Source organism: Corapipo altera, unplaced genomic scaffold (assembly GCF_003945725.1).
Source record: "Corapipo altera isolate COAL_440 unplaced genomic scaffold, ASM394572v1 23, whole genome shotgun sequence".
Lineage (NCBI taxonomy): Eukaryota > Metazoa > Chordata > Aves > Passeriformes > Pipridae > Corapipo > Corapipo altera.
In genome coordinates this window covers 20,693,462-20,719,559 of record NW_020884878.1, presented here as the reverse complement: position 1 = coordinate 20,719,559, position 26,098 = coordinate 20,693,462, and the positions used below count along the sequence as shown (strand labels likewise).

The 26,098-nt window shown below is 37.9% G+C and overlaps 1 protein-coding gene across 1 annotated transcript; it reads left to right on the top strand.

Moving 5' to 3' along the window:
* The first annotated feature begins 255 nt into the window (after positions 1–255).
* BRMS1L (BRMS1 like transcriptional repressor) lies at positions 256–26,098 on the top strand. Its single transcript, XM_027638167.1, has 10 exons — positions 256–478; positions 7,341–7,431; positions 10,926–11,053; positions 13,714–13,793; positions 17,335–17,431; positions 17,825–17,908; positions 20,595–20,659; positions 22,063–22,102; positions 22,800–22,926; positions 24,537–26,098. Exons 1-10 carry the CDS (start codon positions 343–345, stop codon positions 24,658–24,660), a joined length of 972 nt encoding a protein of 323 aa, XP_027493968.1. The 5' UTR covers positions 256–342; the 3' UTR covers positions 24,661–26,098.

Genomic DNA, 26,098 nt, shown 5'->3' with positions numbered 1-26,098 from the left:
GAAATCCCTTGAGCGCCCCGGGACGGGGAAGGGGCGCGGGAGGCCCTCGCTCCCCGCCCGGCCCCTAACGGCGCCCCGCAACCGCGGAGCGCTCCCTCCATCCCGCGCTCCCGGCCGTCCCTCGGCCGCTCCATCCCTCGGCCGCTCCGTCCCTCGCCTCTCCGGACGGACCACAATTCCCAGAGCGCCGCGCGCGCGCTGACGTCAGACGCCGTCGGGGCTCGACCAATGGGCGGGCGCGCCGGCGCCGGGCGGGGCGGAGCGGCCGGTGGCGGTGGCGGAGCGGCGGCGGGAAGGGCGGGCGCGGGGTCTGCAGCAGCAGTAGCGGCGGCGACGACGACGATGCCGGTCCATTCCCGGGAGAAGAAGGAGAATAATCACGATGAGATGGAGGTGGACTACGGAGAGAACGAGGGCAGCAGCTCGGAGGAGGAGGAGACCGAGAGCTCATCAGTCTCCGAGGAGGGGGATAGCTCAGGTACCGCGGCCGCTTAAGGGGTACTGCTGCCGTTCCCGCAGCGCCCAGCTCTGCCCCAGGGACACACCGGTCCTGTTCCCCGGCTCCGGTAGCTGCTGGTGCCCACCCCCACCGTGACCCCGCCCCTCCGGCCCGGCCCAGCCCTAGCTTCGGCCCCGCGGCTCCTCCTCGGGCCGCCGCGCCGGGCGGGACGCAGTAACGTGGTGGGGCGCAGGGGCGCGGAGCCCCGTTTCGCCCCGAGCCGCCGGCTCTGGAGCCAGTTGGCACCTGGCCTGGGGCCGGGGCGCGCTGCCCCGCTCTGTGGAAGTGCTGTGGGCTGTACCCTGCGGGGCTTGGGAGCGTGCCCGCTGAGCGGGGTCCTCGCTGGGGTCTGCACTTAAGGGCTTGGCACGCATACATACATATACATACACATATACACACGTGTGCATACGTATGTATTTCTTCGTATGCAAACAATTAGGTGTTTTCAGACCTGTCTTTGAGGGGATATTGGAAGCCCTTGGCAATACCATTGGCCTTCTTTGCTAATCGTTTCAGTCTCTGTTGAAGGTCCTTTCTTTTTTCCGTAGCTTCCTTCTGGGCTGTAGATTTGGAATTACATTAGTAGGTGAAATCTAGCTTTAAAAAATTACTTTTTCTATGCTCAATTTATAGTGTGTTATAGAAAGGTTATGATCTGTTCAAGCTTTCCTTGTAATTGCTTCTTTCTGTTTTTGATCTTAACACATCTTTCCAGGTGATTCCCAGTAAAAGTTTATGGTGCCTTATTGGACTAGTGCTGAAATGGAAGACTGTGGGTGGAAAGGAAGATGGCCAGAGTTAGTGAACTGTGAGAAGTCCTGACATGGACGTGGACCAGGGCCGGTCCTGGTCCTGACATGTGTTTTCTGGCAGCTTAAGTGATTTAGAGTGGTCTGCTGGGATCCTGTCCCATGCCTACACTAGCATATTGACTTGTGGCCTGAGTGCTGGAAGAAGTGGGATGCCATGAACCAGACAAATTAGGCAGCTGTGAAATTTTTACATCTGTTAGTCTTGTGATTGATTTATTTGTGTGCTAAAGTCTTCAGTGTACAGTTATTTCTTAATTTTTGGTGTTGAACGATCTGGGAGATCTTGAAAGTTAAATTCTAAGGCTTTTATATTCACAGTGACTGATGCAGTTCAGGAAAAGCCCTGCTATGGTGGTGCTGTGTGGACTCATGGAGCTTGTCCTCATCTGCCTGTGCATGGGCTAGCAAGGTGCTGAAGCCCCACAGGTGTGGTACAGACACAGCCAAGCTCACTCTGCAGAAGCAGAATGAAGACTCTTCCAGTGCTGAGAAAGTGTGGCTACAGTACTGGGAGAGGGCACAGTCGTTCCCTTAGACCTTGATCTGAGTTAATTCTCACTCTGCACCAAAGTTGATCCCCCAGTAGAGGCCTTGGTTAATCCACAGATCCAGATAATCTGCCCATGGTTTATGCAGAGCTTCCTATTAATTTTTTTCCTTTGTCCCTTCTTCTTCCCCATCCCCCTATATCTTTGAGCTGGCAAGTATTGCTGCTAGAACCCCATTTTACAAGTTAGGCTGCTGGTCTGTGGTGTCCACCTGGATCAAAATGCTGACTGCTACCTTTCATCCTTACCCACCCCTCCTGGTACTCTGTGCCTTCCTGTACCCTTTCTTGCTTGTATGCTGAAGTGTCAGAAAAATAACTTGTTGAAAAGGTAGGTAGTGAAAACATCTCAGTGAAGAGCCTGATATCTAAATGGGAGGCACTGGAGACTATGTAAACCAGTGGCTAGATAGACTGCAGCTCATTAGCAGCAGAAGGAATAAGTGGCAGTTTTGTGAAAATATGTAAATATGTCCAACTTAAATCAGTTAACTGGATGCCTACATGTTTTTGTGAATTTGGGACTAATGATTTGCATGTGTTTAGTCTGGAGCAGGTGATTTTTAGTTCTGGGCTGTTCTCTAATCTGAGGAAGATCTTGCATCTTGTCTAACGCAATGCTACACAGGAGATGTCTTCACTCAGTGAACTGTGAACCATATCCAGATATGGGCTTGAAAGAGTCAGCAAAGTTAGTATAATGTAGTGATTTTATTTCTGTCTGTATTAGCTACTGATTTGGCCAAATAAGAAAAGAGAATAAGTAGTTCTGAGTAGATAGTGCTGAGGCCCCTTATCTGCAAATTAAAACCTTAGAATATCCTGAGTTGGAAGGGACTCAGAGGAATCATTGAGTCTAGCTCCTGACCCTGCACACGACAGCCCTAAGAATCACACCGTGTGCCTGAGAGCATTGTCCACATGCTTCTTGAACTCAGTCAGGCTGGGTGCTGTGACTACTTACTTCCCCTGGAAGCCTGTTCCAGTGCCCAGGTACCCTGTGGGTGAAGAACCTTTTCCTGATATCCAACCTAAACCTCCACTGATGCAATTACAGATCTACTGCTGGGGAAGACTGATCAGTTTTTCCTTACCCCCGTTCTCTCAAAATGATTCTGTTGAAAAACAGGGCCAGAAAAATGTGCTTGGGTTGTTTTGGTGAAACCTAAGCTAGGCAGCATTTGTGTGTGCTAGTGGTTATGCTGGAATAAAAGTGAACTTGAGTTCACTTTTGGGTACCGGGACAAGCGACTGGAAGTGATCTGTTGGCAAAGCATACCTGATGCTGTGCTATTTGCACAGCAACCTTCTCCTTTCCTTTCAGTTGTGACTTATGAAAGCATGGTTCAGTTCTATTATTATCACAATTGTACATGAACTCAAAAGGGAATACTGTATTTTGGATAAGAAATTCATGGAGATAGCTTTTCAAGAAGTTCTGATACACGAAGTTTGTTACATTTTTCAGGAGAGGGCAGAGAGAGGATAAAGCAGGAATATCCAAGCATATTGGGCAGTAGGCGGGTGAGGCACAGAGTTGTTAAGGTCTCCTTGATGAGGTCCAGGAGCAGCACTGCAACAAAATCCACTACTTACTTTGCCCATCTTAACCTTCCAGTTTGTCTTGTAGCTAGATGCCATCTGGGAATGCCCTTTCTTTATCTCTTATTCTAGCTAATCTTTATGTCTGAGAAAATGTAATTTTCTGTGGGAGAGTTTGGTATAATGTGTAAACTTAGCTTTTTCTCTCCCAACTTCCTGGCTGTAGTGAGAGAATCGGCTCTGTTAGTTTCAGCTTTGAAGTTAGCTCTTTTTCAAAATTTGCCTGGTTTCCTCTTTGTAGTTCTGTTATTTGGTATTTCTAATGAAAACTTTGAAGTTTACATGTCCTCTAAGACACTTTGGCTGATTTTTATTGAAGGCAAATATTTCTGTTGTTTTGTCCTTATCTTGCTTTCTTCTGGGATTAGGAAGGAGTAATTGTGTTTTAGTGAATGTAATCTGTGAGTGTTTCTTTAAAACAACACAAGAAGCTCTCCAGATAATTTCTGTTGCATTCCACAGAGAAATGCTTTTAAGGGAGCACTTTAAATGTGATGATTACAGGAAATTACATGCTTGTCTTAGTGTCTTGACAAATATGAACATACTGCATGGCAGCATATTGCTCCTACGGACATAAGATAATTAGCACCACAAGAAACAAGTCTTAATTGAAATTAGTAATGTTTTTTTTTTTGTTAAATTTGTCTTCTGCTTTACTTGCATTCAGCCTTTTTTTTTTCCCCTCCAGTAGATGCTTGGCAATACAAAAGGTGCTGTTAAAAGAAGCATGAGTTGTCCTATCTTGTTCTTTTTGACATTATGTATTTAGTAAAGGTTTTTTATTGACTGGGATTTAGAATAGCATATTAGAGATGAATAAAAAAGCCACAAGTTATGATTACCATCCTAGAGGAGAATTTGGCCATTTTTAAGCACTTTATGTAGGCCAAGGCTTATTAAAAAAAGCTATTTTAGGTGCTGTTACATTTTAAGTACTATGTGGGGATTTTTATCTTTAAACCAGGCTGCCCTAATTACCACGCTGGACTGCTTGAACATAGTAGGAAAAAAGTGACTGTGATTTTGGAAGTGTTTAAAAGTACCTTAAATACTTAGTGCAGTATGAAAGTGTGTGGGAAATCTGATGTGTTGAGACAGGATGGGCCTATCAGCAAATGTTTTAATATGAAATGAGCATCCCACCTCCAGTGTTGTAAATTTTTGACTGGAAAGCTGTGAGATTTGATCCTAAAACCTTTTACTTTTTCAGCACTGCATATTCTCTAGTCAGTATGTTGTTTAAGGCCATGGGGAAGAAATTCCATAAATTATATCCATTAACGATATTTCAGGACTCTAAAAATCTTCATCATTTTGTGAATCTTACTGGAGGCAGAATAAAGATGAAACAATTTAAGAGTGAATGTGCATTAGCATGTGAATTGACATTCAGTGTGAATGATAGGTAGAATGTAGACTTCTAGACAGAAAGTCAGCTGAGGGGAGACTGGAGAGTTATGTGTTATTTCAGTATCTACAGAGAGTCAGCTGTGCCCTCAGATGCCAGTGCATAACAATTTCCTTGCAACACAAGTTTAAAATGTAAAATGCAGTCCCCTTCCCCTCCAACAGTACCTGTGCACTGACCCTCAGCCAAGGTTACAGTTCTAATAGTTTTCTCTGCTTTATAGTCCTTAAACATATACAAACAATAAAATTCATATTAACTTAAGAAAAGCTTCTGAGTGAATTCCTTACTAAAACATACCTAGAACAAAAGGCATGTTTGAGAGTAAAGTGGGAAAACTACTGGTATCCCAGTGCTTGTTGCTGTTTGGTTTCACAGGGAGGTGCCTTCAAATTTTAAAGAAGCTTTATTTTTATAGCACATAAATGCTTTAGACAACTCTTTGAGTAATATGATTGCCACATTCCTTAAATCTGACCAAGCCGAAAGTTGATGGAGCAACTTTGCTTGGGTATTGCATTGGACAGCCAAATAAAACTTTGTTCTTTAATCTAATTTCCATCCTTATTCTGGGATTCTGGTTCTGCCTTATTTTTGAGAACAATATTTGATATAAAGTAGTATCTCTTAACAGCCTGATACGTTCTTCTTCCACCCTCCCCGTTTAATGTATTTAAGTTCTGTCTTTAAATTTTCTTGCTCTGCTTTCAAATACTATAGGTTATATTTTGTTTTAAAACTTTATACGCACTTTTTTGATTGTACTAACTGTAGTACGACAGGCCACACTAGGTCTTTAACTTGGAGTCATAGATGCCATTGTAATACACATTGGTATGCTCTGCTGCCTGCTGGTTTTCATATCCAGGTAGAGAGGGCTAGTGTAGTTTTTAGTCCTAAAAGCTTGTGATGATTTCAGAAACAAGTTAAGTGCAGAAATTGTCACACATTGAGAGGTCTGAGTAGACATCTGAGTTAATCAGATCCTTCCAAGTAGCAGTGGCCCTGAAGCTACTCCTTTCACCTCATCACCTTTACAAATTGCCATACTCTTTTGGAAAACAATGAAAATGGAGACTTGCATGCGGGCGTTCTGTAGTTTGTGTAGGAGACAGCATAAAGAAGTTAAACATGTTTATTGGAAAAATGGGACGAAGAAACAAAAAGCTCAGAGTTCTTTATGGTCCAGAGGAGTGAGTCCAGGCTACTGCTTTCAGGATTCCACTTTGCCCTTCTGTCAGGAGGTAGGATACTTTTTGCCAGAGTAAATGCTTACATAGATATGGCCTCCTTAGGACAGTGCCTTCTCTTAAACACCTGACCTGTTTGCACCCCTTCAGCCCCAGTTCCTGACTGCATGGCTATCCCTTCTGAATGCTTCCTACAGCTTGATAACGGGTCAATTGTACTGTAACTGTTGAGAGCTAATTCCTGCAGATACTGCTGCTATAAAGCAGTTTCACATATCTGATTTTTAATATGGGTTAACAAAGCCTTTTTTTTTTTTTTTCTTCTGGGAAGGGTGGGAAACAGTCAAGAATTTTGTATTTTAGTTTTTCAGCTTTCTAGTCTAAGAAATGGCAGTGGAGATAACTGATGTTTAGTAAACTGATGTTTAGTAACATCAGTTGTCTCAACAGAGTGGCAAAATTTTTGGCAAAAAAGTCAGTATTTATTATACTTTATCTTCCCAAGCTAAATTAAAAAAAAATCAGGAATATAAATTAAATCAAAAACCATGGAAAGAGTTTAATGTTAATTACTCTTGCTGCATAAAAGCATATAAAGTCAAGTTTCTGCGAAGTTCTAGACTTTTCAGGTTAAGAAATATTTCTTTAGAAATGCAACCATTTCAAAATGGTCATTACAATGAACTACAGATATTTTTACAATTATATTTCATCTTCAAAAATCTCTTCAAATTGCACAGGATGAAACCTGTTTCAAAACCATGTGTTATTTTTCTTTAAAGAATTTTAATAAAACAAACCTTGAATTTTATATGGCAAATGTAATGTTGCTTGCATTCCAGGGATGGCTTTTGTTTATACTGACTCAGGATACACTTGAATTTGCAGTGGTGCCTAATAATTTCTCGTGTTTAATGGTATCTTTCATCTGGTATGATATAGAATGGTTAGTTTTTCTGTTTCATGCGTTCTTATGTACACTTTGTATTATCAGTTTTGAAATTTAACCTCTTGAGGTCTTACAGTGCTGTTGTTTCCTGTTTTGAGAAAAAAGAATTACTGTTTATGGAGTTTATTATAAAATTAGGTCTAAGTTTCTTACTTTGTAGCTATATGACAAGTGATTTCTCATATTCTGCTCTACGTGAATAATAATATAAGGGGATAAACTGCTCATGGCTAGCTATAATTCAGGCTTTCATATTCACTAGAAATAAAATATCCAGTTTATTTGGTTATATATTACATTGTTCAAAATTATTCTTTTTATTCTTAGAAATGGATGATGAGGACTGTGAAAGAAGAAGAATGGAGTGTTTAGATGAAATGTCCAATCTCGAAAAGCAATTTACAGACCTTAAAGATCAGTAAGTATTTTAATGTTTTAAGTGCTTCATTTGGCAGTGCATTCCATGAAGATATTGTGTGCAGCTGGTGTTTTTTTCATGTATGTGAATGCTACTTTTGGAGGAGAATATGGATTGGGGGTTCTGAAATTATTTTCAGGCAGTTGCTTTAGAATAATTTTATGTATTTATATTTTCTTTTTTTTTTTCTGTAGGGGTAGTTTTGAAATGTTTTTGTTGTGAAGGGCTGGTGTGGGTCTATTGCATCAAACTCCTTAGTAGAACTAAGGAGTTGTGATTTTAGGGGAATGTATTTATTTATTTACTCAATGTCTTATTGTTTTATGTATGTGGGACAGACTTAAGTACTGTTTTTGCTAAGTAAGAAATTAGATTTGGGTTTTAGTTTTTTTTTACAGGATAGTGCAGTGGGTTTTGTAGTTGGTACCAATGAAAGTTTCTTGTGGTTGCTGCAAACCAGATACCAGTACTAAATAAAATGAAAATACTGTTACCTCTCTGTAGTTTGCCATAATACCTACATAAATAGTAAAAACCTGCTAAGTAGAAGAGATGAAATTAATAGCCACAGTTATCAAAAGTGATTGTCATTTGTATTACAGCCAGATGTTTGTATCGTAGAATCATTAAAGTTGGAAGAGACCTCTGAAATCATAAGAGTCCAACCACTGACCTAACAATGCCAGGTCCACCACGAAACCATGTCTCTCTAAGCACTATATCTACACATTTTTCTGAACACTTTCAGAGACAGTGATTCCACCACTTCCCTAGGCAGCCTGTTCCAATGCTTGATCACCCTTTCAGTGAAGAAATTTTTTCTAATATCCAGTCTCAACCTCCCCTGGTGCAGCTTGGGACTATCTCCTCTAGTCCTGTCTCTTTTTACCTGGGAGAACAGGCTGATGCCCACCTCACTACAACCTGCTTTCAGGTAGCTGTAGAAAGCAATAACATCTCCCAACAGCCACTTTTTCTCCAGGCTAAACAACCCCAGCTCCCTCAGCTGCTGCTCACAGGACTTGTGCTCCAGACCCTTCACCATCTTCATTGTCCTTCTTTGGACAAGCTCCAGCAATGTATGTAAAGTTAAATTTGTTTTTACATGTGCCCAGACAAGCTAGATGCATCTGTTCCAGTTTAAATTTGTGGTGATTTGGCAACTAACTTAAGGTACCTGGTGAGTGAAACTTCAACAAGACCCGGTCTATTCATGGGCATATCCTTGAATTGAAAACCTAGTCAGTTGTCATGCTTTAGATGCGCCTTTATGTTGTGAGATATTTCTTTCTGCTACAGAACTGAGACATACAACTTGCTTTGTGTAACAGGACACTGTGAGGTCTGGAAACAATAGGGTCTGGAAAGAATTGCCTAACAAGAAATTCTTTGCTGCAGTGCCTAGAGAAGATTGTTTGTACTGCTATTTATTTGGCTGTGCATGAAGAAACCTGGGAAATGGAACCAACTGATGAGTACTGAAGCAAGTCAGTACTGACTGGTTTGGCATTTGGAAAACTGTTAGCTTTTGAGGTCAGCCCTACTCTTCCATCTGTTCAACAACTTGGATGACTGAAAACAGTTTGTGGAAACAAACCTTTAAGGAGTGAATATGAAAGAGAGTGGTATTCAAAGGAAGGAAACAAATATTTTGGGGGGTTTAGGTGTTTGAGGAGTGGTAAAACTATGGTATATGGAAGAAGGCATTGCATAGACACATTGGCTAGTTGAGAGATAGAGGTATTTATATGGGCTAGAAGAACAGTGGTGGTGGGAATAATAGAAAAGGACCATTAGAATGATGGAAGAAGGATTATAGGGAGAAGTGGCTGTGAGTAGGGAGATGATGAAGTTGGGAAAGAAGAAAAAGATGCATAAACAATGGGATTTTTAGTCACAACCAACAGCAGAGATGATGTAATGATTGGGTCTGCCTCCTCATCCTTTCTGGGAAAACTGCATTTGGATGCTATAAGTAGAATTTGCAGTGGTTGGTAGCATTTATCCATTTTAGGCAAATCACTGTTTGAAAGTACTGGATAAATAGTTATAGTTCTTCAACTGCTGCATGGTACCAAGTGCACCCAGTCTATAAGTGCTTGCTCTTATGTAGCTGGTACTTGGTGCTGTATAGTCAAATGTTAGTGACTGACCCAGTGCACTTGCATCCAGGCTTATGTTCTAGCTAAATCATTCTGCTGTAGCTCTCTGTTAACCACCAGGTGCATAGCATGCTCATCGGGGATTGAGCCCAGCAAATGGGGTTTGATCAGCTGCAGGCTGTGTCAGTTGACTGCAGGACAGATTGTGTGTATCGTACTCGTAACAGGTAAGAGGTAGCAGAGTGATCACTGATGACAACTCTGTAGTTCAAGCATGTGTACTTAAGCTAGCAATAGTCAAAGTAAGATGATGAGCAAGCTGCTGGCAGATGAACAGGCAGTTATTTCTCAAGGGGGTCTTGGTGTAATAGTAAACTTAAACTTTATTTTTTCTAGTTACTTAACTCGTGCACTTTAAATAAGTTAAAAAGCAGCATCCTTGGCCCAAGGACATCTGTTGTATCTGTGTAAACAGATAACATCTGATGTGTTCTTAACACTTAGAGAGTTTGTGCATGTTTACTTTAATTTTACAGCTTTTGATTGTGCAGTGCAAGGTAAAAAATGAGATAAGGAGAAGTCAGTTATATTGATGTTTCTAACATTGAACATTATATTTATCAGTTACAGTAGGTGGGGCTGTATTGAGATTGAAATGTTTGTAATTGATATTACATAAAATTCTACAAAAAGTGCAAGTAGGTTGCTTCATTGTGTGCCAGTAAATATCAGCTTTTATAGGAGGACTGAATTTCAGGTAGAATAAAAATGCTTTAAATACACTTCTTTTTGGCAGAAATGGAAGATATCAGTTAGAAATCATACTGTGATATTTGTGATAATATGCAATATGTGGATTTTCACAGGAGATGAAATGAGTGTTACTTCAGTAAGAGCCTGCCCATGTTTTATGGTAGCTTGGGAGCAGATATGTGAACACAAAAGTGAATGGTTGTTTCTATCCACAAAATGTCTGTCTTTCTCTCTCATGACATAAACCAATTTGTTGTAATGTATTGTAGAGGACAGCTTTACACATCCTCTTCCATGTTGATTCACATCCTACTGCATTTCAGTCCTATAAACAGACATGCAGTTTTTTTTTCTTCTTCCTTAGAGATGGAGATACATACACTTCTAATTGTTTACACTCGGTTTCCAGAAAGGCTTAATAGACATGAATAGAATATTTAAAAAAAAAAATATATCTTGAAAAATTCAAATGCTAAAAAATCTTCACTTTGCTTCAGTGTTCCATAGCATTAAGAAAGGAACAACAAAAGAACAGCTATGTTAAAAATATTTCTTCCACCTTGCGTTTTCTTCTAAATAAAATACATATGAATACATACTTTTAAATAAAATACATATTTTCATTTCTATTTTTTTAAGACTCTACAAAGAAAGATTAAGCCAAGTGGATGCAAAACTACAAGAGGTCATAGCTGGAAAAGCACCTGAATATTTAGAACCACTGGCAGCTTTACAAGAAAATATGCAAATCCGAACCAAGGTGGCAGGTAGGCATGTAAAATGAGTATTGCTGTTTTAAAGTATAAACTTCCTATGCAATTTAAGGCCAATCTTCTCTTTTCTTTAGAATTGTTAAAGGAGCGTGTTTTAAAGTTAGAAATACTGTGGCATGATTTTAAATGTAAAGTAGTTTCCAAGTAAAAATGAGTAAGTTGCTTACCTCTTTACATAGGTTGCCTGATAACATCAAATTAAAAATATGGCTTTTTTATGTTTCATTTACTAGCTGCCTGTCTTTGGGTAGTAAGTACAAAATTACTGATTTGAAAAGTAATAATTTTTGTTAGTCGGAAGATTTGGGATCAAGTCTACACAGTGGTCACTGTTGAAGAGACATGTAGGTTCTGTCTCATGAAGTGCTTGCCAGATCATCTTAGATGATCATGTTTTTTCCTGCTCTTCTAGTCTATGTCTCTTCTGCTTCTCTGCTCTCATCTTCCTGTTCCATCTAGGGAAGAAGAAAAACCCTGTCCTTGACAGCTTTGATCTAAGCTGAATTTTAATTATTAAAACTAATGTTTAGGTAGGCTTTTATGCTCATAGAAGAAGGCGGCAAGAACTTTGATCTTCTTCCACTATGCAACCATATATAATCATATGGAATAATGGTATTATGGAAAGACAAAGTTCTGTACTTCTCTACTGTAAATTTGTTTCATGTTACAGATGACTCCTTTAGGAGTAATTCTGCTGTCCAAGGGTTATGTAATACAGACTGTCAGAGATCCAAAAGGCAGACAGTCATGATCTCTCTAGCCAGAGAAGCTATACCACTGTCTCTTCTAAGAAACTTAGCAGAAACATTGTGCAGCCAAACTGAAAATGGCAAGCCTTATACTTTTCATAATACTGTTTCAGTGCTACTCAGTATGTCTTATTGGTACTTTTAACTTTGAGAATTTGAAATCTTTTGATCAATTGCATTTCTCTCCTTCCAGCTCTTTTCTGTAATGCTTTTCCTCAGCTGCTGACTCAGAATTTCTGGGTTTTAAGTTCTTAACCCAAATTTATGTGACTAGTCCTAAGTAGCCCACTTCAGCTTTGCAGAAGGATTGTGGGTGAACTTGCAGAAGGTTTGATATAAAACCAGTGATAATCCAGGCTTTCGATTTTCAATTTTAAATGTGATTGTCCATCTGTGCTTTCATGTAGGTGGCTATGGATATGCATTTTACATTTTCTCCTGATTGGTCTTCAGCAGCACTGAAAGTCCATGTTCCAATGTAAAAAAAGCCCAGCATAAAAACTGCAGTTTCCTTGAGGCTGAGAATAGAAAACAGGTTTTTTTTAACTTTTTGTCCCCAAGTAAATGAATTTGATAAAATTATTCTGGAGAAAGCAAGAAACTGCGAAATAGGCTTATTTGCTCTTACTATTTGAGAGCCTTGACTGTTACCTGAGAGAGGGGAGAAAAAGGTGAAAAATCCCCAGACTAAACTATGTTTAGCTAAACTTTGAATATAATTGCATCTGTGGTAGAAAAAAAACTTGCGTTTTGCTGCTCTCTAAGGCACTATTTGAACAAAATATGGATCTTGACTATTTCAGCAAGTCAGAAATACAATAGAACTGTTCATAATTGTGTTGTTCATTTTCAGGCAAATAAACAGTGACTTAGGTATGCCAGTCAGCCATAAATATAAAAACAATCCAGCATAACATAGCAATGTAAGAAAAGAACATTTCGAATTCTAGATCAAAAATGACTTCACAGCAGAAAGATGATTGGCTTAGTACTTGGAGGTTTATTTTTCAGCGGAATTGCTGGTAGTAGTGTTGTTCCTCTTGTGCTGTGTTCATTTATTGTCAGTTGAATTCTAAGGGAAGTTGGTTTTGGAAGTTGTTCTGTTGCAAGATACCACCAGTGTGTGTGCAAACTTAACTCCTCGAGTTTCTAATCTGAAATTGAATGCATTGAATATATTACATCAAGTTCTGTCTCTGCTTACCAGATACTTACATTTCAGATAACTCAGATTTTTTCAGCTGTCTGTTTAGTGGGCATATTTTCAGAAATGTGTAAGAAATGCTCCTAATACTTAGAAGCAGTATGCTTTGTATCACAAAATGACTATTTCTAAGAATGGAACAGTCTTGTTAATTAATTTAATTTATTAAGGTCATGTATTATAAAGTAATAATATTAATTTGTTTGATTTATTAATTTATTTAGCTTATTCATTTATTGAATTAATTTATTTTAATTAATTAAATTAATTCCCAAATATTAATTTGGAAATCAATCAGTTTTCTAGCTATCTTAAAACCCTAAGACATTACTTTAATTAGAAAATAGAAGAGGCCATTTAGTATTTGATTTCGAAAACTGCTGATATCCAGGATAACTTGATCAGATATATGAAATAGACCTATTTTGTAAAGTTAGCATGACCACTGGTGTAATTTGTCGACTGAAAGGGGAAGGAGTTAAAATAGGATTTATTTTTTCTCACATCTTCAGAATTAAGGATTTACTTGTTCTTATTTTTACTCTTTAAAAAAGCCAAGCACTGTAAGTGCCTAATATAATATATCTGTATTTTCCACTATGTGCATTTTTTGGGATTTGCAGGCAGTCTTAAAAGGGAGTTCTGAAATTGGATAGTTGCTAAAGAAAGTAATATCGCTATAATTTGTGTGATTACAGGTATCTATAGAGAGCTTTGTCTGGAATCTGTGAAGAACAAGTACGAATGTGAAATTCAAGCCTCTCGACAGCACTGTGAGGTTGTGCCAGATATTTCACATTGATAGCTAACCTCATCTAACTTTACTGTCTGTCCTGCTTTTCAGATTCAGTGCATGTTTTTATTATTGCAATTATTTGCTATTTGAATGCAATGCCATGTGATATTTAAGTCCAGGTAAGAGGTTATTCAAAGCATCTAAAATTAGAATCACAGAATATGCTGAGTTGGATGGGGACCCTCCTGACTCTGCACAGGACACCCCAGAAATCACACCATGTGCCTGAGATCATTGTCCAAACGCTTCTTGAACTCTGTCAGGCTTGGTCCTGTGACCACTTCTCTAGGAAGCCTGTTCCACTGCCCAACCACCCTCTGGGTGAAGAATCTCTTTTAATATCTGACCTAACCTCCCCTGACACAACTTCAGGCCATTCCCTCAGGTCCTGTCACTGGTCACCACAGAGGAGAGATCATTGCCTGCCCCTCCTCTTTCTCTCATTGAGGAAGTTGTAGACTGTGATGAGGTCTCCCCTCAGTGCCCTCCAGGCTGAACAGACCAAGTGACCTCAGCCACTCCTCAAGGCCCTTCACCATCTTCATTGCCCTCCTTTGAGTGTTCTCCAATAGCTTAATATCTTTCTTATATTGGGGTGCCCAAAACTGCACGCAATACTCAAGGTGAGGCTGCACCAGTGCAGAGCAGGACAATCACCTCCCTTGATCGGCTGGCAATGCTTTGCCTGATGCCCCCCAGGACACGGTTGGCCCTCCTGGCTGCCAGGGCACTGCTGACTCATATTCAACTTGCCATCGACCAGGACTCCCAGGTCCCTCTCTGCAGCACTTCTCTCCAGTCTCTTGTTCCCTGGTCTATACACACATCCATGTTGCCCCATCCCAGTTGCAGAATCCAGCACTTTCCCTTGTTGAACTTCACATGGTTGGTGATTGCCCAGTCCTCTAATTTGTTGAGGTCTCTCTACAGGGCCTCTCTGCCTTCGAGGGAGCCAACAGCTCCTCCCAGCTTACTTTCGTTGGCAAACTTACTTAGTATTCCTTTGAATCCTGTGTCCAAGTCATTAATGAAGATGTTGAAGGGCTTTTTATAAGTTTGGCTTTGCATATATATAGCTAAGTCTTCTTATTTTTCATTATCAGGTTCTTATTAATAGATTCCCACGTGAATTTTTTAGCTGTGTTATAAAAAGATTACCAAGAAAGTAACTAAAATATCTGACATAATTTTAGCAAAAAAACACCTTACATTTTAATAACAAAAACGTCTTTTTAAGATGCCTTGGACAGCTACTGATGGAACTGTCATTTCAAAAGCAGTTACAAGAAAAATATATTACTCTCCTTAAACATAAACATTCCATTTTAAGCATCTAAATACTGGATACTGTAGTCTAAGCACACAAGAACATGTATGTCCAGTGCTGTACATAGCTGCTTAGATCCTGAGGTTTTCATCATAGTACTCCTCAGCCCCCCTTAGAGTTGCTTAAAGGTGTTTTCTTCTGAGTGGTTCATGGTATTCCTGAAGTCTGTGGTTCCTACTATACCAATAAAGCAAGAATGTGCATGTGTAGTTTTAAAAAGCTTTCCATTTTTCTTGATACCTTGGGAAAGAATTAGGTATAATGAAGGACTACTCGTTACTGACTGTCTTTGCTCCTGTGAATACTCCTGAGGTTGAACAGAATCCTCTAAGACTTTAGTCTGTGATTGAATGATTTTTTTTGGCTATGTATTATTCCTCTTTAATATTGTCCTTGTCCCTTGTTTTCCTATTATGTCTACTATGAAACCTTAAGAATTTAAATATTCGCCATCCAATAAGGGTCTCTTGGGGTAAAAGCTCTTTAAGTCAGCAATGCTTCTTATAGAATACATATTGCACTAGAATATAACTGTTCAGCAAGAATGCCTCTGATGCCTGTAATAGCTTTTCACACCTTATTTGTCATCAAGTACTTGAAGCAGAACACATCTAAACACAAACACTATTTAATTTTAAAATGGATTTTTAAAATCTTCTCAGAACAAGTAGCACTCATTTGGCACTTCGGGTATATATTTAAATTCCTCTTGGAAATGGTTTTTTTATAATTAGGGGTTGAAAAATATATGAAAAGAGGTCTTTCCAATTTGAATACTTTTAACTTGAAGGGAATGATAAACATGGCAGTCATTTAGTAGAGCAGGGTTCTTTGGTTTTGTCTATTGCTCATTTGTTTTGCTTTGCTCCAGCACAGCATCTTGAGCATTAATAAAGGTAAATTTCTGTTGGTATGCTGTGCTGTGGGCAGGAGCAGTTGAGATGCAGACATCTGCTCATTTGGCTGTAGGGAACTGCAGCTTCTGACAGAGACATGGTAGCAAATAGCTACATGCAGTAACCTGTGCTGCTTACGCTGTTTTTTCAATAAGTCCAAGCTCTCTGTTTTCCAGAGCTGTTAAAGGCACTGCTTGGTGAAAACAAATGTTAAAATCTAACAGTCAACTACATTTCCTGCTCATTCACTTTTGAAACGGTGCAAGCTTATGAAAGAGCAGTAAACCCTTACTGCCTTATTTCCTGGAGGCTTGGAACTCAGCTTGTTTCCAAGTTACTGTTTTAGAGAATTTAGTGGTGTTTTTGATGGTGCCTTTAAGTGAGTAACTGATCTATATAGATGCTGTGTCATTTTAGTATATCGGTCCTATGGAGTGGATTATAATGAGAGCAGTTTGCCACAAAGTTGATTTTCTCGTTCTGAAACACTTTGAGGTGGAAGAGGGTGCAGATCACACAAGATACTGTAGAAAGTTCATATCAGAGTATGGGTTTGTTTGTCTTTTTAGATACAAAGTGCTAATGATACACCTAACATGGCAGGCAATAGATTAATCTAATTGGATCAGAAAGGGCCTTTTAAATGGACCAACGAGCTAACTTCTCTAAAGTAGTGCTTTAGAAATGTTTCTCCCAGCTTTAAGGTAGACAATTTTGCTTTCACAGCTATCTAGATTATGTCATGTGCTCAAAATTCTGCCGTGGGAAGGTAATTTTCAGATCTATGAAAATCAACAATTATAGATACTGTGGGCATAGATGATAATTCTCTATAAATGACTGCAGACTTGTTAATATAGGAGGCACCTTAATAAAAAGCTTTCCAAGAAAACATTAGCTTTTGTGATTTTGTAATGAAAGGTGGCATAGAGATCACTACTTTACTGTTACTCACTGTGAATAAATCTTTGCTATCCCGAAGGAAAATACTGTGTCATAATGCAAACAGTTATTCTGGAGAGCTAGCTGCATGCTCTTATATACTTAATTATTCTTGCTACTGATATTTGATAAATATATAACTATATTTTCACTTACACTAAGTGAGTGTGCTGTCTTTAATGAGATAGGATCTCACACTAAGGGAGATGTCATATGCTTTATGGCCTCTGAAAAATTTTCCCCTGAAGCTACTTTTACCTTCTGATGCTACCTCTTAATGCTGATGCTTTAAATTGTCATGTATATTTAGATGATAGAACTTAAGTGATGTAAAAAATGTGTAATCTTGCTTTTTTAGAGTGAGAAGCTTCTCTTGTATGATACCGTACAAAGTGAACTAGAAGAGAAGATTAGAAGACTTGAAGAAGACAGACATAGCATTGACATTACCTCAGGTGGATGGAAATTCAGAGTTTGGGGTTTTTTTGTGGGTTTTTTTTGTGTTTTTTTTTTTTTTATCTTTTGGTGGCTACTGATTAATTGACTGTACACAAAGTATATCTGGTGAGTTTCAGGTTATCCATTAAGATGCTATCCAGCTGTAGACTTTGGGCAGGGGGTTGAATTTAAACTTAAACTTTGGTTTAGAAATTGTCAGCATCCCTTGAGTGTTTTGAGAATATTAATTTATGTCTGCACAATCATTTTAACAGCTTCATGCTGTTCAGACACAGCATCTCACCAGAAAATGTGTTATTTTTAATTTTTGGACAATGTTTTCTGCTGTAAAAAGAGTTAAACATGTAAATGTTTCTGATTCATAGCACGTTCTTATTATATCTTTTCAGAATTATGGAATGATGAGCTCCAGTCCAGGAAGAAAAGGAAGGATCCGTTTAGTCCAGATAAGAAGAAACCTGTTGTTGTATCAGATATCCTTTTAGTGAAATTGTTATTCTTCCTAGTAGTGTTTGCAGTGTTATAGCTACTTTTATTACATCTCATTAGTAACAAGTTGAAGTGATAATGCATTATCAAAACTGATCTTTGCATGACAGATGTTACTTAAATTAGAAAAACCGTGTTGACGCATTCCATTATGAAAATTGAAATTGAGATTTTTCTCATCTAACTACTAGTTTTATGTAGAGAATGTTTCTAAAAATTGATTTTTCTAAATCTTAAAGAAATAGAGCTACGAGGCAGAAGCAAGTTAGGCATTGTGTTTGCAAAAGATAACCTGACTTGAATAAGGTGTAGCTTTGCTTCTCATACTGGAACATCTTTACCACAATGTATTACTTCTTAACAACTCCATAGACTTTAAAACCCTCTTTGATTAAGTGTTTAAAATTCAAAGAATTGAGATGGTTGGCAGAGAGGGTGTTTTTGGGGTTTGGGTTCCTGTTGAGTGAGTATAGTATTTAAGAATTTTACATTGATGACTTCATGCTGCTGACAGCATGCAGTGCAGCTGAAACTTTTTAAATTTTAACACCTAAGAGACAGTATCCTTCTCCAGAGAAAGACAGAGATGCCTTTACAAACTGAGTGTTCTCTCTACTTATAGTCCCTGCCTAACATTTTTATAGGACAGAGATGTGGACTCTTAGAAGTTACCAGAATCATAGAATCATATTGTAGAATGGTTGGAGTTGAAAGGGACTTAGGCGGGGACACCTTCCACTAGTCTAGGTTATTTAAAGCCCCAGCCTAACCTTGAACACTTTCAGAGATGGAGCATCCACAATTTCTCTGGGCAACCTGTTGCAGTGCCTCACTACCCTGTGAGTAAAGAATTTCTTCCTAACATCTAACCTAAATCTCTGCTCGTTTAGTTTAAAACTGTTCTCCTAGTCCTACCACTGTCTGCCAATGCAAAAAGTTACTCTCCTTCGTTTTTATAAGCCCCTTGTAGGTACTTGGAAGGTTCCAATGAGGTCTCCCTAGAGCCTTCTCTTTTCCAGGTTGAACAATCCCAACTCCCTGTCCATCCTCACAAGAGAGGTGCTCCAGCTGCCTGGTCATCTTCATGGCCTCTGCTGAACCTGCTGCAACAAGTCCACATCTTTCTTGTGCTGAGGACTCCAGAGCTGCATGCGGCGCTCCAACTGGGGTCTCGCAAGAGCGGAGTAGAAGGGGAGAATGCCCTCCCTTGAGCTGCTGGCCACTCCGCTTTTGATGGAACCCAGGATACAGTTGGCTGTCTGGGCTGCAAGCACACACAGTTGACTCATGTCCAGAATCATTGGACTGTCTAAAATAGACCAACTCCTAAGTATTGACATTGTACAGTATAAAGGCCAATTTTTTATTATTAAGTTGCTACAAAAAATCTTACTCCTTTCACAAGGTTTTGTAATGTTAAGAGAAGGTGGGAAGGAAGGAGTTTCTGAAAAATGTGTCATCACTGGGACACTCTCCTTCAGCATGGTTGATTTACTGGAGCACATCCCAGATGGATGATTTGTCCTAATTACGACTGTTCTTCCATTGGGTTGTGTCACAAATTTAGTTTAGTAGAGAGACTTTTTTAACTAGTGCTTAAAAGCCAAGTGGTATTAATCAACAGTTACAAGTGACTTCATTAGTTTCTTAGTTCCTTTAGCAGTTTCGGTTCCAGGTTGTGTGAAAGTGTATTTTTTTGGCTCTCAGTCATTGTTGTCTTGAGGATGTCCATATAAATAGCATTGGATTCTGTGAATTATGAGCTACCTTGCCATTTTAGCATATATTCCAAAACAAAAATACTAACATAGTATTAGGTCTAAAATCTCAGCAGTTTCAGGCAGTTCATAAAGCTGAAAATTCTTTCAGTTATGAAGTAAATTAATTTGCTGGTTTTGGTTATAGTTTTTAAATAGTTGTGAACTTGTCAGTTTGTACAGACCCATGTAAAGCAAATGGAATTTTAAGCTTGCATATTCCATTTTAGGAAATTTATTTTTTAAACATCCATAGCACCTTTTCTCTAAACTTGTTTTTCAGAGATGAAATGGGGAGAAACAAAGTAAAAAGTGAAGACTGTTGTGAAGGAAGAGCTGTGCTATACAGAATGTTGTTTTGAAGTTCATGTATTGTTCTAATACACACTTTTTACTTTGCAGCTGATAGGTTAAGGAAGGGGCTTTTGCCTTTCTACTTCCTGTTTTTTGAATATTTGTTATTCTTACATGTGGTGCTGACTATACTTTTCTCTCAAAGATATATGATGCAGAATGCTGTAAAAATAATTATTTTATTGAAGCTAATGCTAATGTAGGTGCTGATTTGCACCTTGAAATTGCAGGGAATTTTAATTGTAACTTGAATTATTGCAAATAAGAATGATTTCTTGCAACTGCCAGGAATGAAATGTTTGTATATCAGTTGTTTATCTAATCCTCACGTTGAACTCCAGTAGTCTAAATGTCTACATTCTATTACTTACCTCTTTTAATAATTTTTAAAGTTTACTTCTAGGTTGCATAATTGAAAGATATTTGTGTTTGTGTGAGCTTTTACTTCATGTAGGTATTCTTTGTGTGAAAGTTTGGAAGAACAGAGATATTAATATGTTTCTACAAACAGAGTAATTTTATTATTTCTGTTTAAAAGAGTTTTCCCTAACTTTTCCACGCCCCTATATAGTTTATATGCTACAAGACCTTGATATACTTGAAGACTGGACAACAATAAGGAAGGTAAGATGAAAGGATGAATGCCAGTGACTATGGGTTTAGTTTGGGTTTGCATCTAGTACTTTTGCTACTTGAAAATATGAAACTGTGTTTCTTACACAATCAAAACACAAAATAGATTGTTTTTTCAGTAGTCAGCTAATCCTTTCAGTTCAAGCTATGTTACTGTTATTTTTTCTGATTCTACCCAAGTAATTCAGAGGAATCTAATAAAGTGGTGTAAGAGGTTATCTCTAAAATGGGGAGTCCATAATCTTCCATGAAAAAGCGAGTCTAAAGCCTGTATTGAGTGGATCTGCTTTGTCATAGTCCAACACAATTGAGTAGAAACTACGACAGGATAGTCTGATAGGATTAGACTTCTTCTTTAAATGAAGATGTTTAAAATGTATATCACATATGGCATGTTTCTACATAGTAAATTTTTTTTATTCTATGAAGATTTCTATGCTTTGACCTCTCTGTATACTTTTTTTATATAAAGTGAAAAGCTGTGTTTTTCCCAGATTACAAGAGAATCCTGGTTTACAGGAAGAGAAATTTGTTAGATGAATTGATGTATTTGCTGCATAATGCCTTTTTCAGATCTCTGTAAGACTGTTGAAGGAACTTGATGTAATGAAATGCTATCCTTGCCTTGCACTTGCAGTCAGAAAGCTTCCCCTAGTACCCTCATGCTTCCCAACTTACGGAATAGCAAACTACTTACGTGGATTCAAAAACTTAGTGGGAAATGTCTCCCATTTTGTTTCCATCTGCTTTCTTGTACAGATTTCCTAAACAAGAAGTAAAATGTGACCTTTCTGTGTGAACTTGTCTGACTTTTCTGTTTTTATCGCATCAGAGGAAAAGACACAACATATCTTTCCCTTGAGTTCTTTTCTGTAGTTTTACATGATTTTTCTGGAAATAATTTAAAAAACCACCAGAAAACAAAAAACCAAATGAACGCTAAAAAACTCTTGAGTGCTTCTTTTTTTAATCCTACTCTAGTACTGCGTGCCATCTGGAGTTTGTATGAAGGGAAATTTCTAAGCTAATAATGTATAAATCAAAAGAATAGATTGTTCATATAGCATTTTGTTTTTCAGAATGAGTTAATGTAATTTTGTGTTTTTTTGACAATTACATAACATCAATGTTGAGGATTTAATTAGAAAACCTTCAGAGTTATTTGGAATCAAAACTTACCAAAGAAGGTGGGTTTTTCACCCTCAAAATGCTTTTTTATGTAGTTACTAAATCACCATTGAACACACTTTTTTTTACATTTCTTCTCATTGTGGTTTTTGCATGTAAAAGGAAGTATCCTGAGCTACACTGCATGTAACTTCACAGTTAAAGCTGGCAGTTCAGAAAAAAAGACTATACTTGCTGACTGACTTTATTTTCTTTTGTGTTTCAAGGCAATGGCTACACTGGGGCCACATAGAGTAAAGCCAGAACGTAAGTAAACATTGTCTGGTTTCACAAGACAGAACTTGCTGTGTACAATGGTGCAAACTGCATCTAGGCAGGTTGTATTTATTTTAGCCCTGGTATACTGATGGAGGATGGGGTGAGGTAGCTGGAAGGTGTGGCTTTCATCTTTCCCCTGTGTCAGATGCGGATACTATTAGCTTGACTCCTGTTGTTTCTGTTAACACAAATTCTAGAAATTATCAACAAAAATTGAAACTTCTAAAAGTGGTTTACACCACCTAATATTAGCAAGATATGCTAGTGTTTGCACAAAATGAGGCAGAAAACTGAGAGCATCTGGACCTTATGGGTGTATTCTAAAGGATTCTCACCATCACTGCAAACTACAACCCCAAAAAAGTAGAGCCATGGGAAAGGAACTCATATTGGGCACTGAGATGAGAAGTATGTTAATGCTAGGTAAAATCAAATATTTGGAGATGAGGAGGAAAAGGGATAGAAGGCAAGCGAGTCATAGCTTCTATTTGAAAACAAAAATATTACTTTTATCTGACTGAAAATAAAAAGGTATCTTGCTTCCAATTTTCATGCAATTATTAAGAAAGAGGCTACCTTTGGAAAAAGTTGTGTATTCTGTGTAAATCATTTGATGAAAGTGTATTTAAACATCCAACTGATTTCTGTGAAGTCAATATTAAATTACTTTTATTAATCATTTTAGCACCTGTCAAATTAGAAAAGCATCTACATAGTGCTAGATCTGAAGAGGGAAGACTCTACTACGATGGAGAGTGGTACGGACGAGGACAGACGATATGCATTGATAAGAAAGATGAATGTCCTACAAGGTAAAGATTATTTAGTTTATGCAGCTCTGTATGTTCATGTTATGCAGTAGCTAGGATGATGGTATCAAAGAATAAGGCCTAGTTGGAAATACTGCCACATCATTAACATTTAGTAGTTCACCTTGGAAGACAGGCATTACCAAAGAAGGTTGAGTGCTGGACTGGTGAGAGATGCTAGTAAAGGTTGGAATTCACTGAAGGTTTGTCAGGTTAAGATCTCACAAAAAATGTCAGCTCTTACTAGTTTCCGTATAGCCTTTGAGTAATTTTTTATTTTTTTTTTAGTATCTTGGGAATCTTGCTTTGAGAATTTGATCTGTTGGCCCACCCCAAAATAATTAATTATGGAAAACCACTTTATACTGTTGAAGATAAGCTTTGTTTTCAGTTGATCGGTGTTCTGAAAGAAAAGCGTTGGAACTTTTTTACAATATTTCCTTCTCTTAACAAAGGTTCTACCTGGGAACAGACTAAATATTACAGTGCAAATGTGATTGAATGTTCAAGATGTGTAAATGTATTTTCTCTGTATGGATAACATTTGTAAATTTTAGAAGTGTGAACGTATTTAAAATCAAATGTATATTTTACCTTTTACTGAATGGAACAAATCAGTCTAAGCCCAGTGTTGATTAAATATGCACCTCTACCTTGGAAAATTGACTTTAATTTCATATAGCAGTAGTTTCCTGTAAAACTGACTATTTTTTTTCTTCCCTGTATATGGTGAAGGGGAACAAATTTTGGTTGTTTGGTGATTTTGGTGTTTGTTCAGGGCTGAAACAGGAACATATTTTAGTAAACTATATATTCTGTCTGAATTAATTTAGCAGAACATAGCAGTTGTACTGGGCCAAATAAAGATCTTAGTATCTAGTGTCTGACGAAAGCCAAAAGCTGATGCTTAACAGGCAACTTCTAAGGTTAAAGAGTTTCCTAGTGGGAGTTTTGTCACACTCATTATGCACTTTATTCTATTAACTGTTTTAATCTCTGTGTTTTTGCTTTTTTTCCCTCCCCATCAATCTACTTGAAATTATTTTTCTCCTGGGGAGGAAGTTTTGTTCACTCTTTGTATTAGAGGTTACCACAAGGAGCATAAAAGCAGGGCTCTTGTAACAGTGATTCACTAAATCAGCTTTGACTTTATTTCATATGGTCTTGGTATAATGATTAACAGTTAAATACGTTTTGTGCTTTAAATCATGGCTTCAGGCTGTTTAACTTTTTTCCAAATACTTAATATTCAATGTAATTTCAGGTATGGTTTTTTTTACCATGGGTAGTTTAGTGTTGTGTTTTCTATGTGTGACTATTGCTCTTTTAAAATATTTGTATACATTAAGGGTTTTCTCATAAGGAAATAAAAGAGATGGATGGCTGAAACATTAACTAACTTCACTAAAGACACATGCAATTGTCAAAGAATTCTGTTGAAACTATCCTTTAAGTGGAGCCAGTATCTTTTGGGCCCAGCATGTACAGCTAATGGATAATTTCATTTACTGTATAGAAATACAGCTGAAGTTTTGAGGTTATTTTTAGCTTATAAGATTTCTAAATTCTTCTTGGTTTTCTTCCCCTGGCCTTCCTTCCCTTGTTTTCTCTAGTGCCATAATTACAACAATTAACCATGATGAAGTTTGGTTTAAAAGACCGGATGGAAGCAAGTCCAAGCTGTATATTTCTCAACTACAGAAAGGAAAATATTCAATAAAGCATAACCACAACTGACCTAACTGCTAACTGGATATGAAACAAGTGGTATTGCCATGCTTGATGTGCCATGGGGTGAAAGTTGTATTTAATAGTGTTTTGTATTCCTTATACATTTACAGCAGTATCTAATGTGTATTGGTTGTGCTGTATGTAAACTTCATATGAACGGCCTTCAGAAACCTGAGGGGAAGGTAAATCATGTTGACAGACATTTTGCCTCTGGATTGGGTCCTAAGGTGCATAAGGTACGAAGTATTCTCTTCAAATATAACGCTTCAGAACTTCTCATATTTGTAAAATGAAAAAAAAACCCTCTGGGTTTTTTTCCATTAGTGACCAGTTGGTGTGCAAAAAATGATAACAATAATTACCAGCAACTCATTTTGTTTTCAGTGACTGTGTCTTGTGGATGTAAATTTAGCCTGCTCAGCTGTTGCTTTTGAATAGATTGTAACATGCACAAGCATTCTTTTATCCAAAGTGGACTGATTTATTAAAACTATTGTCCTCAACAGTTCTGCTAGTACTGACTGTGTTATATTTTGTAAGGTTTACTATATTGCTTGTAATGAGACAAAGCCAATATTTTGAGGTATGTTTTTTGAAGAGCACTTTTCTAGTGTCAGACCCTATTCTACAGTAACGAATCATTGGTGGTTTCTTTTTTCTTGATTGCCAGGAAAATTTATGCATAAGGTAGACAGTGTTGCTCCAACCTGTGTTATGTGTAGCCCACAAAGAACAACTGCGAGGATGGTTATGTAAATGCTGTTGCATGGTCTGCATGTTTGGTCCACAGTTGTATGAAATTCTATTATTCTATGAAATACGATGAATTTTTTTTTCAAAAGGAAAATATTTCCCCAGAAATCATATATTAGGGAGAATTTACACTGACTTTTTTTCACCAAAAGCTATTTTCCAAATTTCTGTACCCCATTTCATCTTATTGTACACCAGAAGTATTTCATGCAGCTTAGGAAGCTGAATTTCATTTAACGTCTTTAAGCCACAGAGAAAAGTCCTAAATCCTTGATGTTACTGTGATGTGCTTCGAGCATCTAGAATGATAGATGGGATTGTTGAAGAATTATTAATGCGTTGGTTATGTGCACTTTAATCTCCACTTATGATGATTCTTCTTGGAGAAAGAAAGCATCCATTTGCTTTAAATGATCACAGCAAATGAGAATTTTTATTGTAACATGTAAATTAATTGTCTCTTCTAGTGCAGGATGGTGACTACTTTCCAAATGCCAAATCAGTTTCTGCTGAGTGATGCTTTTCTACAATTGTATGACATTAATCAAATGTACATAAAGTATCAATTGATATGTTGGCTTTTAACAATATGAACTGTATGTATACAGTTGTTTGATAAACTTTTTGTAATAAAATATTTGCATTTTTTAACTTAGTATATAAATAAATGATCTGTGGTAGTGGACATCTT